Raw genomic sequence first — 16,391 nt, 5'->3', positions numbered from 1 at the left:
TCCAGGAGCTCTTTGGAAACTCTGTGGCAGAGTTCTACTCTGTCCTATAGGGTCGCTATGAGTCGGAATCGACTCGACGGCAGTGGGTTTGGTTTGGGTGTTGTAAGAGGGAATCACAGGAAGTGTGTGGCTATTCTGCCATCTTGGCCCCTCCTCCCTCTTGTGTGCTTCTTAGTGTCATCATTTACCTTGGTCAGGTTGTACAGTCTTTGCGTACACTTGGCATTGCCTTTCCGTTCAACAAAAATAACAAGCTTCCACTAGAAAGTGATTCCCCGTCCCATCCCTGGTAACCATCAAGGAACATCGCTCCTCTTCTTGTCTTTTTATAAAAGTGAGATCATACAATATTTGCCCTTTTGTTATTGTCTTATTTCACCCGGCATTATAAGATTCATCCACATTATAAGATGTTCCATTGACTCATTGTTCTTTACGGTTGTGTAGAATTCCATCGTGTATATGTGCCACATTTTGTTTATCCATTCATGCGTGGTTGGGCACTTAGGCTGTTGCCATCTTTTGCTGTTATGAATAAAGCTGCAATGAATATAGGTGTGCGTTTATATTTTCATGTCACTGTTCTTATGTCTCTAGGCTGCATACCTAGAAGTGGAATTGCTGGATTATAAGGTATTTTTATTTCCAGCTTTTTGAGGAAGTGCCATACCATTTTTCGTAGTGGTTGCACTGTTACAATCATACCTTCATTGAATCAGGATTCCGGTCTCCCCACAACCTCATCAGCATTTGTTTTCAGTTTTTTTGTTCAGTGCCATTTTTGGAGGGGTGAGATGGTATCTCATAATGACTGTTTTTTGCAGTCTGTGTGCTTTCTCTTCCTAGATTTCGTCTCTTATTTTGTTAGAGAATACCTTCCAGGAGTTTCCTTTAAAAAGGTACACGGACAATATATTTTCTAAGTTCTTCATGTCCCAAGGTATCATTATTCTCCTTTCTCATTTGTTTGATAGCTTAGCTTGGTGTAGAGTCCTATATTAGAAATATTCTCTCGAAACTTTGAAGGCGTTTTGTCTTTGTCATGTGGACCCTCTGGTGCTGTTGAGGGGTCGGATTCTGTTTTGATTACATCCCTTTGTAACGTACCACCCCCACACCCAAGCCAGAAAACTTTTCTTTCTCTGATTTTTCCTTATCTTTGGTGTCCTAAGATTCTATGATCATATGTGTGCCTTGGTGTAGACCTCCTTCCCTTTTTAAATTTATTGTGCTATGTGCTTAGTGGGACATTTCAATCTAGGGACTTGTGCCTTTTAGTTACTAGGAATTCCTTGTGTAATTTCTCTGATTATTCCCCCCCCCCGCCCCCCACCATTTTCCCTGTTCTTTCTTTCTGGAACTCCTTTTGGGTCAGGTGTTGGAATTTATGGAATTTTCCGTAGATATTTTTATATCCGCAAATTCTTCTGTCTACTCTCTGTTATTTTATGTCTCATCTTTTTGTACTGTTTTCTTGGCGATTTCCCCAGTTTTCTAATCCTTCTATTGAATTTTTTATTTTGCTTGTCGTTTTTAATTTTCAGGAACTTGTCTTTTTTTAAATTGTGCTTTTGATGAAGGTTTATAGAGCAAATGAGTTTCTCATTAAACAGGTGTTACACACACTGTTTTGTGACACTGGTTGCCAACCCCGTGATGTGTTAATACTCTCTCATTCTTGACCTTTGGTTCCCCATTTCCATTCCTCCAGCTTTCCTGTCCCTTCCTGCCTTTTTGTCCTTGTCCCTGGGGTGGTGTGCCTATTTAGTTTCATATACTTGTTTGAGCTGTGTGTATTGTTTGTTTTATGGGCCTGTCTAATCATTGGCTGAAGAGTGAACCTCAGGAGAGACTTCAATACTGAGTTAAAAGGGTATCTGGGGGTCATATTCTTGGGGTTTCTCCAGTCTCCATCAGAGCAGTAAGCCTGGTTTTTTTTGTGAGTTTTAATTTTGTTCTACATTTTTCTCTTGCTCTGTCCAGGACCCTGTATTGTGGTCCCTGTCAGAGAAGTTGGTGGTGGTAGCTGGGCACTGTCTAGTTGTGCTGAACTCAGTCTGGTGGAGGCTGTGGTACTTACGGTCCATTAGTCCTTTGGACTAATCTTTCCCTTCTCTTTGGTTTTCCTCATTCTCTCTTGCTCCAGACGGGGTGTTAGGAGCTCATTTTGTTCTTTTTTGTTTTGTATATTATTATGTTTTGACTTATGGATACTCTGGCATCCGTATCTCTAAGAGTATATGAATTAACTTATTTAAAAAGGACTTTTTAAAGTTCAAAAAATTATCTTTGTTTCCCCCAGTTTTCTTTTTTGTGAGTGTTTATTTTGGCTCCTTTTTAAATGTGTCAGAGCATTAAATAAGAAAAGCCCGAGAACAGTATTTGTGAGGTAAGGGAACAGAAATTAGGTTGCAGTGAACTGAGTGATGAAAGGTGAGAAGATTGAGAATGCAGCCCTGGGAGACAGCTGAGAAAAGTGGCTGTAGAGGGAGACAGATCATAGCATTGAAAGCTTTTTTTTTTTTTTTAAGATGAGTAACTCTTAAAATACTTAAAAACTTCTCTATTGATAGAATTTTATCATTTCTTTACAGCATCTGATGAGATAAACTGCTTACTCTGTGCATTTTTCATCAAAACTAATTCTATTAGTGCGTTGATGTGAATGAGCCTTTAGGAAGGAGAGTGAGAATATGGGGGAGGAGCCTGGCTAAAGAGTGAGGCCCCTAAATGAGCCAGGTGAGGAGGGGCAAAAAGCCCAGGTACATTTCTAGAGTCAGGGAATGGGGGCATCTCTTCCTTTGAACTGCATAAAGGGGCTAGGGACAGTGGGTAAATTTTTAGGATTGTTGGCAGGAAATTGAGGAACTTTTTTTCAGTAAATACTGTTTAAACAGCGAAAGTGCCTGAGCTCATGGTCAGATCCCAGGCACGTGGGCTTCATTCACACAAGGCAGTCTGTTGTTAAGAGAGAACAATCTATTCTCTGGTGGGAAGAAGGCTTTCACTATTTTGGAACAAGGGATTTTTTTTTATAACCATGATTAAAAGAATAAAACATTTACTAACAGCCTGTGTTTATTATTTTTTCTGTGGTCTGTTAAGGATGATGGTTCCCGCCACAGGCACATTTCTCCCATAGCAACGGGGCCAGACACACTGAGCAAAAGCAGCGTCAGCACACAGACAGCAAAGACTCAGACGCATTAACAGCAGTCAAAGACTAACCTTTCCTCATCTGCAGTGCTACGGTGCTGCGCTCCTCTTTGCTACCACTTCATGTTTGGAGCTGCCATTTCTGCTGATGTTGTAAAGGACATTCCAGTGCAGTTGCATTTTATGAGAAGTATACAAACTGGAAACAGTATGTTGTGTGTTGTCGAGGCAATTCTACTCATCATGACTCTATAGGACAGAGTAGAACTGCCCCATAGGGTTTCCTAGGTTGTAATCTTTATGGGAGGAGATCTCCAGGTCTTTTCTCCCATGGAGCTGCTCGTGGGTTGGAACCACTGCCCTTTTGGGTAGCAGCCAAGCACTTAACCATTGTGCCATCAGGGCTCCTTTGGGAACAGTATGACATGAAAATATTAATAAAGTCTTAAAGTCTTACTATGTGTAAAATAGGAAACTCTGGTGGCATAGTGGTTAAGAACTATGGCTGCTAACGAAAAGGTTGGCAGTACAAATACACCAGGCATTCCTTGGAAACTCTATGGGGCAGTTCTGTTCTGTCCTGTAGGGTTACTATGAAATAATGAAGTTCTCCAAAATCAGTAACTTTGGAATGAAAGTCAGATGTAAGAAGAAAGCCACGCTATTCCCACGATGCACTATACTGTTGTTCAAGGGAGAACATGCTGCAAAAACAGGAAATGCTGAAAAAAATCAAAAGGAGTATAGAATGAACACTACAGTGGTGGTTAACATCTCTGTGTGCGGCTGAGAACACATCCCTTACTCTGCATGCTTTCCTGTGGACAAATTGGGGTTGGGTACTGTGAGGCTTTTAGAGATACATTCCTTAGAGAAGATGAAACTACTCTTTTATGGTTGTATATTCATCGATAACGTAAAATTCTGACTATTGCCAACCTTTGTGGAGTGCCTTCAGCTTTTTACTTTGGCTCCTTAAAAAAGTATATTTAAACTGTAAAAGTGATATGACATCACCACTAAAGATTTGAGAAATGGAAAAATGAAAAATCATTTATAATATCACTTCATTAAACTGCTGTCAGCATTTTTATGAATTCCCTTGTAGGATTTTTGCTTGTGTAGGTATTTGCACAGTTGTGATTTTAATGGCAGGATTGCTTTATCACCTGCTTTTATCACACCCGTGTTTCTTTGTTGCTTGTAATGACAGCATAGTAGTTCTTTGATTGTTCCAGGACCACTGTTTACTTAGCGTTTTCCACTTTGAGGCACTTAAGGTTACTTTATGTTTTTCTTCATGTAAATAATGTTATGTTGAAAATCGTTGAGCTGGTATATTTTTGCACATTTTCTCAATCCAATGGTTTCTGAGCCCTGATGCCCAGCAGTTCTCCAGGTGGGCATTTAGAGTGTATGATGTATCAGGACTGTGAGAGCACAAGCATTAGTACATGTTGGTCAATGATAGGCGTCACCATGTTTTTGTAGAATTCTGTAAAGGGAAAAAATAGTTCCTTGAGTTATTCTCTCTCCTTGACTATTAAAATGTTAAGTGACAATCCAGGGGCTCTGGTTTACTAGCTCTAGTTCCTTTCTCATGAAGTAGATATTCCTGTGCCCTGACCATTTATCTATGGGGATGTTAATATTTTCAGACTCTTTTCGTGTTACCGTTTTATGTTTAAAAAGATGCTAACTTTCTGTTCTGTATGGTATGAATATTTTTCCAATCTTTTGTTTGCCTATTTATTCTTGCTAATTATAGAGTCATACCTGTTGTCTTAGGGTCAGTTCTCTAGAGAAGCAAAACCAGTGAAGTGTGTATGTATGTGTATATGTATATACATGCATATATAGAGAGAGAGAGGCAAAGAATAAGAGAGGAAGAGAGAGATTTATCTCAAAGAAATGGCTCACACAGTTGTGGAGGATGGAAAGTCCCAAATCTGTGGGTCAGGCATCAGGCTGGAGGCTTCTCCTGACTCACATAGATGCAGGGTCTGATGAACCCCAGATCAGCAGGTCAGACGGCAGGCTACTGGCTCACGGGCTGTGGAGGCAGACAAACCCAAGATTGGCAGGTAAGACAGCGGGCTGCTGGCTCAAGGCCCAAGAATTGGAGGTCAGGTGATGATGAGCCAAATATAGGCTCCAAAGCAGAGTAAAAGCCAGCAAGCTTTGCCAGGAGGTCCACGTATATTGTATGCAGGCCATACCCCCAAGGAAACTCCCTTTCAGCTGATTGACTGCTTTTAAAGCAGATCTCATCGTGGAGGTAATTAACGTTATATCAGATTTCATCATGGAGGCGATTGCATCATTATGTAACTGCCAAACTATATCATAACTGCCAGACTACTGAGAATCATGGCCCAGCCAAGTTGACACACAACCTTAACCATCACAGTTATAAACTATTTTTTTCTGCGTGCGTGATTTTTCCCCCTCCCTTTAGTTCTTTAATATATTCATTTGCTGTTAAATTTTGTTCTATTTTTCTTGTTTTAACTTTATATCCATCAGAATTTATTTTGATGAATGAACTGATTTCTTCCCTTTCAAATTGTTAACCAGTTATCGTAACACCCTTATTGAGTAACATCCCTTTCCTGTAAGTTTGTGCTGCTTCCTTTTTCAGCAGTTGTGCTCTTCTTTATGATTGAGTCAGTTTCTGGGCCATCTTTTGGGTCTTGCACATGTACTTGCTGTTTAATCATAGTTGTCTTATAATGTTTTAATATCTCATGGGACTCATTTCCCTGTTGCTTCTACCAGAACATTTTATTTGATCATCTCATTTATTCTTACGTATAACTTTAGAATCATTTTGTCAAGTAAAAAGTATTGCTCAGACTTTGAAATTACATTAAATATACAGTTTAAATTGGGGAGAACAAATGTTTCTTGGAGTATTGAAACATACTTCTAAAATTTCTGAATGGAACATGATGCTTTTCATGAAAAAGTTCCTAAGTAGCTCTTATATCATTTATCTTTAATTATTTTATTGTTGTACAGAGGTGTTGGTTACTTTAAAATACTTTTATACTGAAGAATACATTACTGATTTTATACCAATATTCCTGACTGATGCCAGTAGCTCTTAGAAAATTCCTTTAGACTTTATCTCTTCCATTGTATTAGAAAGCTGTCTCTTTATTTTCAAGTCTTAACTCTATTCATAGCAAAATCTAATCCTATTCTAAATAATAGCGGTGATAATGGGCTTATTTTGCTTTCTAGTTTTATTAGAATACCTCTTTTAAGAGTTTTTCTGTGTGAATGTAATGTTACATTTTGATTTGAGGTAGGTATTTTTTCAGTTAGGATTTCTAAAAGCTTTTCATATTCTGTATTGATGTTGGATTTGATTATTAGTTTATGGCATAGAATGATAAAAACTACTTTTCAGTTTTTCCTAGGGAAGTGGATTCTTTTCGTCTGTGTGCAGGTGTTACCCAATATGCTGGCGACTCCCAAGGAGGCACTGTGAGCATGTCTTGGCTTTCCCAGGGCCTGTTGTGCTGAGAGTGCCCCTGGTGGGCTCACTTCCTCCCCTGCCCCTGCTCCTCCTGTGCATTCCCCGTCATGTGACTGGCAGGGGCAGAAACCAGGAGATACCATAGATGCCTCGCTGGTTAAGTCAGGCTTTATTGTCCAGTTGTCTCTCTCCTCTCTCCATGTCCACTGCTTTGACTCAGGCTTTGGTCAGTCAATACTGTGGATCTACAGCTAGTCTCTTCACTCTACTTATTGCTTTTTTCCTTTCTTTTGTCTTCTAACTGCTTTGCACAGGCTTCTCATTTTTTATATGAAATGTACTTGTGATAAAGACAGGCTTAACTTAAAGCTGTTTATTCTGACAGTGCCAGTCAAGATGTTAAGATACAACAGATGGCAGTGGAAAGGAGCAGGGTACAGCTGGGGCCTGGCACCCTGCAAGCAAGGGCACAGGGGAGTGTGCTGATGGCTGGGCTGGGGCTGCAGGCCCTCAGGGAGGCTGTGACTGGCATCTTTGTCTTCTCCTGGTTGTCACTTTGTAGTCTGTATCTCTCCGTGGCATTGTTGTTGGAATGGACAGAATCCTTCATTTATCGTGAACATCTGGAGAACCCGAATAACAGTTTGATTGTTAAATCACATTGGAAAAGAGAGGCCCTGGTCATCTTGGGAATTGGGCCTTCCTACCTCTCCCCATACAGGGATGGCGTTGTCAGCTTTGCTTCCCCTCACTCAGAGTCAAGCTGCCTAGAAGTCCTGAGTATGTGTCAGAAAGGATTTGAGGTACCAGTTGTGTAAATCTTATATCTGACTGAGGCATAAGGGAACGGAAAATAGTCTTGGAAAAACAAAGCAAATAAACAGGCCTTTGTGATGTGGTGAAAGGAGTCATTGTAAATGCCTGAAAAGCATGCTGGGAAAATGTGCACATGTAGACCCTCTTTATTCATCTCCCTCATAACCTTGTGAACTGAGTACAGGGTATTACCCTTCTGCTTTACAGACGAGGACACAGGGATTTGCAAACATTTTCTCCCACTCAGTGAGCTGTCTTTTCATTTTTTTGGTGGTATCCTTTGAGACACAAAAGTTATTAATTTTGATGATGTCCACTTTATTATTTTCTTCTGTTGCTTGTGGTTTTGGTGTGATACCTAAGAATTTATTGCCAAATCAAAGGTCACAAAGATTAACTCCTATGTTTTCTTCTGAGTTTTATAATTTTGACTTTTACGTTTAGGTCTCTGATCCATTTTGAGTTAATTTTTGTATGTGATTTGAGGTAAGAATCCAACTTCATTCTCAAATTGTCCCAGCACCATTTGTTGAAAAGATTATTCTTTCCCCCTTGAATTTTTTGGTATCCTTGTCAAAAATCAATTGACCATATATACATTGGTTTATTTTTGGACTCTCAATTTTATTCCATTGACCTATATGTCTGTCCCATGCCATTACCACACTGTCCTGATTACTGAGCCTTTGTAATGTATTTTGAAGTTGGGAAATATGAATTCGCCAACATTATCTTTTTCAAGATTGTTTTGGCTAGTCTGAGTTCCTTGCATTACCACACATGAATTTAATATCAGTTTGTCAATTTCTGCAAAGAAGCCAACTGTGTTTTTAATGGGGATTGCATTGAATCAGTAGATCAGTTTGGGGAGTATTGCTGTCTTAGCAATATTAAGACTTCAGTCCATGAATATGAATGTTCATTTTCATATTTTTATACAACTAGCTTTGGCAGTCCAGTTCTTGTAGATATGAGTGTTCATCTTAGGTGTGCCGTGTTTTGCAAATTAGCACTGATAAGGCTGACTTCTAGTAGAATTCGAGTCTTCATGCCTGGATTATCAGGCGAAGTGTAAAGATTTAACTTTTAATTAAAGATGACTTGGTAACCCTGGTGGCTTAGTGGTTAAGACTTTAGCTCTTAACCAAAAGGTTGGCAGTTTGAATCCACCAGGTGCTCCTTGGAAACCCTATGGGGCAGTTCTACTCTGTCCTATCCTATAGGGTCACTGTGAGTCAGAATCCGCTCGCACAGGTTTGGGTTGTTTGGTTTGAGTTGTTATCAAACAGATCATACATGGGAATTATGCAAAGAGAATAGTATGAGTAAATACCTCCTTTATGGTTGTCATATGAATTTTCACATAAAAAGTGGTGTGGTTTGTTTTCTAAAATTATCATTTTTATTCTAAGTATGTTTGGCATAGGAGAGGGATTGCTTTAGGCAAACATTCAGCCCTAGTACCCAAAGGTGAGGGTGCTTATTTATTAGAGAGTAGTGGGAGATACTATGAGTTGGAATTGACTTGATGGCAGTGGGTTTTTTTGGTTTAGTGGGAGATAAGCCTAGATGGCTGAGGTCCTTCAAAACTCTGCAAATTTAGATTGCTCTGACAGGAATCACAATAGAGGGTCCCGGACAGAGCTGGAGAAAAATGTAGAACAAACTTCTAACTCACAAAAAAAGACCAGACTTAACGTTCTGACGGAGACTGGAGAAACACCAAGATTATGGCCCCTGAACACCCATTTAAATTAGTAATGAAGTCTCTCCTGAGGTTCACCCTTCAGCCAAAGATTAGACAGGCCCATAAAGCAAAATGAGACCAGAAGGGCACAAAAGCCCGGGGGCAAGGACTAGAAGACAGGAGGGGACAGGAAAACTGGCAATGGGGAACCAAAGGTCGAGAAGCGGAGAGTGTTTACATGTCGTGGGGTTGGTAACCAGCGTCACAAAACAATGTGTATACTAATTGTTTAATGAGAACCTAGTTTGTTCTGTAAATCTCCATCTAAAGTACAATTAAAAGAAAAAAAAAAAACTCTGCAAATTTAATTCCCTAAACAATTAATTGGTTGTTTTTCTTAATTGTTTTGTATTCTGATTAGAGATTTATATTTGGGCTTTTCAATGAGAATTTAAACCTTAATGTTTTGCTGCTTAGTTAATTGTTTCTAAGTTTTAATGCAGAAACAATTCAAGTGTGTTGCATATGTCATTAATATCTAAGCCACAAGCAGGAAAGCATGGAGATAGAAATATTTGTCATTCAGGATTATGTAAAATATATTAGCATATGAACTTTGAGTTAGCCTTTAATACTCATGAGTCTTGATCTATTCCCTATTAATAGCCTGAATTGGCAAGAAGAGATAATTTCTTACTGCTTCAGGTCTAATATCGAACACACTGTTTAATCCTGCAGGCCTACGCATGATTCTTAAAGCTTCATTTGTGGCCCGTGTCTTCAAATGTTCACTTAAGCCATCTCATTCTCTCTTCCAGACCTATCCCCCCATTTTCTTGGCTTTGACCCTGTCACCCATTGTTTTTCTTTATGACCTCATATCGTTCTTTGGATTTCATTCTTGGAAAAACTTCCCAACGTTTAATATCCATCCTTGGTCCGGATTCATATTTGCTCTCTCGAGTGTGTTGATTCTGCCTCTCCCCAAACACTCCTGTGCTTCAGCCCAGCTTCATGCACTTAAGCTGCGACGTGAGCCATTGATGCTCCTGCCCTGCTGAGTCAGCCCTCCCCCCAAGAGCAGGACATAAACCCTAAGACGAAGCAGCAACAACAAAAAGAATGGCAGTGAGGGGCACAAAGGATAGCAGTCAGCTGAAGGTATGGGTGATGCTGGACTTCTGGGTGGACTAGAGGCTAGGGTGTCAAACCAGGTACCTGGTGTGGTGCTGTCTTCCTGCGTTTGTGTTTCTCTGGCATAAATAGTCCTCTCAGGCTTGTCATGGACATGTGCCAATGATGTCATAATGACGATTATACTAGAAGCACCAGAGGCAACTATATTGTTATGATATGTGGGGGGGCTTTGCGCGTGGTTAGTTTTAAGTATTCGAAAAGGCCTCATGGGGTCTGTCATCTGTGACGGAGGATTTTAGTGCATTAGTAATGAAAGCACTGCTCACCACTGACTGTTCTGATCTCCCAGAGAAGGTAAGGCAGCTCAGTAAGTAAGTGCCTCTTGTGTCGTTGAATGTGCTTGAATACAAATACGCAGACGTTTATTGGGCACAGTGCTCCATCCTGTGTCAGCCTCCTCAAAGGCTTGGAGTAGGTGATGTATAATACCTAAACATGAACGTTTTATTATTTGATGAACACCTAGTTGATCATCCACCTGTTATAAAATACTAGATTTTTTTTTATTAACTTTTATTGAGCTTCAAGTGAACGTTTACAAATCAAGTCAGACTGTCACATATAAGCTTATATACACCTTACTCCGTACTCCCACTTGCTCTCCCCCTAATGAGTCAGCCCTTCCAGTCTCTCCTTTCCTGACAATTTTGCCAGCTTCCAACTCTCTCTATCCTCCCATCCCCCCTCCAGACAGGCGATGCCAACACAGTCTCAAGTGACCACTTGATATAATTAGCTCACTCTTCATCAGCATCTCTCACCTACCCACTGTCCAGTCCCTTTCATGACTGATGAGTTGTCTTCGGGGATGGTTCCTGTCCTGGGCCAACAGAAGGTTTGGGGACCATGACTGCCGGGATTCCTCTAGTCTCAGTCAGACCATTAAGTATGGTCCTTTTGTGAGAATTTGGGGTCTGCATCCCACTGATCTCCTGCTCCCTCAGGGGTTCTCTATTGTGTTCCCTGTCAGGGCAGTCGTCGATTGTGGCCGGGCACCAACTAGTTCTTCTGGTCTCAGGATGATGTAGGTCTCTGGTTCATGTGGCCTTTTCTGTCTCTTGGGCTCTAGTTGTCCTGTGACCTTGGTGTTCTTCATTCTCCTTTGCTCCAGGTGGGTTGAGACCAATTGATGCATCTTAGATGGCCGCTTGTTAGCATTTAAGACCCCAGACGCCACATTTCAAAGTGGGATGCAGAATGTTTTCATAATAGTATTATTTTCCAATTGACTTAGAAGTCCCCTTAAACCATGGTCCCCAAACCCCCGGCCTTGCTCCGCTGACCTTTGAAGCATTCATTTTATCCCGGAAACTTCTTTGCTTTTGGTCCAGTCCAGTTGAGCTGACCTTCCATGTATTGAGTATTGTCCTTCCCTTCACCTAAAGCAGTTCTTATCTACTAATTAATCAGTAAAAAAAAACCCTCTTCCACCCTCCCTCCCCGCCTCATAACCACAAAAGTATGTGTTCTTCTCAGTTTATACTGTTTCTCAAGATCTTATAATAGTGGTCTTATACAATATTTGTCCTTTTGCCTCTGACTAATTTTGCTCAGCATAATGCCTTCCAGGTTCCTCCATGTTATGAAATGTTTCATAGATTCATCACTATTCTTTATCGATGCGTAGTATTCTATTGTGTGAGTATACCACAATTTATTTAACCATTCATCCGTTGATGGACACCTTGGTTGCTTCCAGCTTTTTGCTATTGTAAACAGAGCTGCAGTAAACATGGGTGTGCATGTATCTGTTTGTGTGAAGGCTCTTATTTCTCTAGGGTATATTCCGAGGAGTGGGATTTCTGGGTTGTATGGTAGTTCTATTTCTAACTGTTTAAGATATCGCCAGATAGATTTCCAAAGTGGTTGTACCATTTTACGTTCCCACCAGCAGTGTATAAGAGTTCCAATCTCTCCGCAGCCTCTCCAACATTTATTATTTTGTGTTTTTTGGATTAATGCCAGCCTTGTTGGAGTGAGATGGAATCTCATCGTGGTTTTAATTTGCATTTCTCTAATGGCTAATGATCGAGAGCATTTTCTCATGTATCTGTTAGCTGCCTGAATATCTTCTTTAGTGAAGTGTGTGTTCATATCCTTTGCCCACTTCTTGATTGGGTTGTTTGTCTTTTTGTGGTTGAGTTTTGACAGAATCATATAGATTTTAGAGATCAGGTGCTGGTCGGAGATGTCATAGCTGAAAATTCTTTTCCCAGTCTGTAGGTAGTCTTTTTACTCTTTTGGTGAAGTCTTTAGATGAGCATAGGTGTTTGATTTTTAGGAGCTCCCAGTTATCGGGTTTCTCTTCATCATTTTTGGTAATGTTTTATATTCTGTTTATGCCTTGTATTAGGGCTCCTAACGTTGTCCCTATTTTTTCTTCCATGATCTTTATCGTTTTAGTCTTTAGGTCTTTGATCCACTTGGAGTTAGTTTTTGTGCATGGTGTGAGGTGTGGGTCCTGTTTCATTTTTTGCAAATGGATATCCAGTTATGCCAGCACCATTTGTTAAAAAGACTGTCTTTTCCCCAATTAACTGACTCTGAGCCTTTGCCAATATCACCCGCTCGTATGTGGATGGATTTATATCTGGGTTCTCAATTCTGTTCCACTGGTCTATGTGCCTGTTGTTGTACCAGTACCAGGCTATTTTGACTACTGTGGCTGTGTAATAGGTTCTGAAATCAGGTAGAGTGAGGCCTCCCACTTTCTTCTTCTTTTTCAGTAATGCTTTGCTTATTCGAGGCTTCTTTTCCTTCCATGTGAAGTTGGTGATTTGTTTCTCTATCACCTTAAAAAATGACATCGGAGTTTGGATCGGAAGTGTATTGCATGTATAGATGGCTTTTGGTAGAATAGACATTTTTACTATGTTAAGTCTTCCTATCCATGAGCAAGGTATGTTTTTCCACTTAAGTATGTCCTTTTGAATTTCTTGTAGTAGAGCTTTGTAGTTTTCTTTGTATAGGTCTTTTACATCCTTGGTAAGATTTATTCCTAAGTATTTTATCTTCTTGGGGGCTACTGTGAATGGTATTGATTTGGTTATTTCCTCTTCGATGTTCTTTTTGTTGATGTAGAGGAATCCAAGTGATTTTTGTATGTTTATCTTATAACCTGAGACTCTGCCAAACTCTTCTATTAGTTTCAGTAGTTTTCTGGTGGATTCGTTGGGGTGTTCTGTGTATAAGATCATGTCATCTGCAAATAGAGATAATTTTACTTCTTCTTTGCCAATCCAGATGCCCTTTATTTCTTTGTCTAGCCTAATTGCTCAGCCTTACATACCTGGTATAAATCCGACTTGGTCATGGTAAATTATTTTTTTGATATGTTGTTGAATTGTATTGGCTAGCATTTTGTTGAGGATTTTTGCATCTATGTTCATGAAGGATATAGGTCTGTAATTTTCTTTTTTTTGTAATGTCTTTACCTGGCTTTGGTATCAGGGAGATGGTGGCTTCATAGAATGAGTTGGGTAGTATTCCATCATTTTCTATGCTTTGAAGTACCTTTAGTAGTAGTGGTGTTAACTCTTCTCTGAAAGTTTGGTAGAACTCTGCAGTGAAGCCGTCCGGGCCAGGATTTTTTTTTGTTGGGAGTTTTTTGATTACCGTTTCAATCTCTTTTTTTGTTATGGGTCTATTTAGTTGTTCTACTTCTGATTGTGTTAGTTTAGGTAGGTAGTGTTTTTCCAGGAATTCACCCATTTCTTCTAGGTTTGCAAATTTGTTAGAGTACAATTTTTTGTAGTAATCTGATATGATTCTTTTAATTTCAGTTGGGTCTGTTGTGATGTGGCCCTTCTCGTTTCTTATTCAGGTTATTTGTTTCCTTTCCTGTATTTCTTTAGTCAGTCTGGCCAATGGTTTATCAATTTTGTTAATTTTTTCAGAGAACCAGCTTTTGGCTTTGTTAATTCTTTCAGTTGTTTTTCTGTTCTCTAATTCATTTAGTTCAGCTCTAATTTTTATTATTTGTTTTCTTCTGGTGCCTGATGGATTCTTTTGCTGCTCACTTTCTATTTGTTCAAGTTGTAGGGACAGTTCTCTGATTTTGGCTCTTTCTTCTTTTTGTATGTGTGCATTTATCGATATAAAAAATACAAGATTTTTAAAAACAGAACATTGTAGCTTTTTTTTTCCCCACACGTGTTGCTCTTTCCAGTTTCTTGTTCATTTCCGGTTCTCATAGATTAGAGAGTCATGCGAAAGAATCCGTTTTGTGAATCCTTTGTCTTCAGCTTGGTTAATGACACTGTCAGAGGTAGGGCCACCTCCTCAACCCCACCCCCACCCCCAGCCAGCAGCCTCACAAACACCTCCCTTTGGTCCAGAGCAGAGTTTAGGGACATTTGGAATAAATGGCTGCTTGTCAAATGTGACCTTAGGATTGTCAGGTCCCACTGTTTACCTTCCCTGCCTGTGCTTATCCGCAATACATGTGTAATAAATGGAAATTCCCAAAGGAGAGGTCCTTTTTTTTTTTTTTGATTTAAGCCCCTCTGTTAAAATTCGAACAGTGTGAAACGTCACTATGTTAAACCTTACGAATAATTTGGATACTTTATGTTCAATTGGTTTTGTATGCAGGGTTTGATAAATAGTGGATGGAAGGGGGAAGAGAGAGAGAAGGAGAAAGAGGGAACACACAATTCAATAACTAGGCACTTTAAAGGAAAAGTGAGAGAAAACCAGAAAAGGAGCAAGAGTGCCTGGAATCATTGAACACAACTTATACAGACAGTATTATCTTATCCAGGGGTAAACTTGGCATGGTTCCCAGGTGACCAGGTAAACATATGAATGTCTGTGATGACCCTGGCAAACCCCTCAGTGCAGGGATTGGCATATTGAGCCCATGGGCCACATCCATCATGCCACCTGCGTTTGTAAATACAATTTTATTGGAATATAAAACCTGAACTAAACCCATTGCTGTTGAGTCGATTTTGACGCATAGCGACCCTGTAGGGCAGAGTAGAACTGCCTCGTAAAGTTTCTAAGGAGCGCCTGATGGATTTGAACTGCCGACCTTTTGGTCCGCAGCTGTAGCACTTAACCACTATGCCACCAGGGCTACCTGTTGGAACAGAGTTACTGTCATTCATTTACATACTCTCTGTGGCCTCTTTCATGCTACAAGGGTATATAGTTGAGTAGTTGTAACAGATACAGCCCGCAGAGCCTAAAATATTTACTCTCTGGCCCTTTATAGCAGAAGCTTGTCAACACCTAGTCTAAAGAGTCTAGACTTTTCCAACGTTAAGCATGGATCACAGATACCTTGAATTTATTTTAGACTTCCTAACTTCTGATCTTATCGCTATGTGGATTCAAGGGCAGCAGTTTGAAGGAAAGGTTACCACTTATATCAGGATGAATGCTCGTTCAAGAAAAAAAGTTAAACTTCAAAAATATTTTTATAATAAAGGATGGCGCTGCTGTATTTCAAACCTAAATATTAAAAGAAAAAATAGCTAGTGGAAAATTAATCTCCGATTATACACGGACCTGTTCCACCAGCCTTCTCCTTTAGGAGCTCCCTTCTTACTACATGAGAAAAATGTCCCCATTTTTTTTTTTTCCGTGGACATTCATCTTCTATCATTTTGGAAGACCAAGCATTATATTATTTGAATATAAGTATAAAATACTGATCTTGGTATTTTACCTTAGTTCTGATCTGTTTTCCTCTCTGTCTCAGCTTGAAATCCATGGCCCAAAATGAGCCTGCCAGTGGAGACGCTCTCTGGTAAAGACGGCGACCAGACAGGAAGCTGGGATGAGCATGCCACTGCGTCAGATCTCTGCCGTCCCGTCCCAGGGTGCCGCCGTCACTGGAGCCTGCAGGACTAAGGCCAAAGAAAAGGCAAGGGAAGAACAGGTAATGGGGCTTGCAGATTGAATGCGAGCAAGGACCGGGAGGAGTCAGGCGTGACGCCCTACTTCCTACCTCACCTCTACTGTGTGCTTTACAAGCATTTGCTCATTAGTTGTCTTAATGTTTCCGTTCTGTAGTTGAACTTAATTGTTGCCCAAGACTGTAAA

At 40.1% G+C, this 16,391-nt stretch overlaps 1 protein-coding gene across 2 annotated transcripts in view; it reads left to right on the top strand.

Annotated features, from left to right (window-relative positions):
• The window catches only part of MARCHF8 (membrane associated ring-CH-type finger 8), a 164,777-nt gene that overhangs the window by 32,879 nt on the left and 115,507 nt on the right, over positions 1-16,391 (top strand). For both annotated transcript variants that reach the window (XM_064269819.1, XM_023547152.2), the window contains exon 3: positions 16,048-16,227. In XM_064269819.1, coding sequence (XP_064125889.1) covers positions 16,126-16,227 — 102 coding nt within the window. In that variant the 5' untranslated portion in view covers positions 16,048-16,125. The remainder of the gene's footprint in view (positions 1-16,047; positions 16,228-16,391) is intronic.

Source organism: Loxodonta africana, chromosome 16, assembly GCF_030014295.1.
Source record: "Loxodonta africana isolate mLoxAfr1 chromosome 16, mLoxAfr1.hap2, whole genome shotgun sequence".
Lineage (NCBI taxonomy): Eukaryota > Metazoa > Chordata > Mammalia > Proboscidea > Elephantidae > Loxodonta > Loxodonta africana.
The sequence above is the reverse complement of the archived record's forward strand: the minus strand, read 5'-3'. Positions and strand labels throughout refer to the sequence as shown.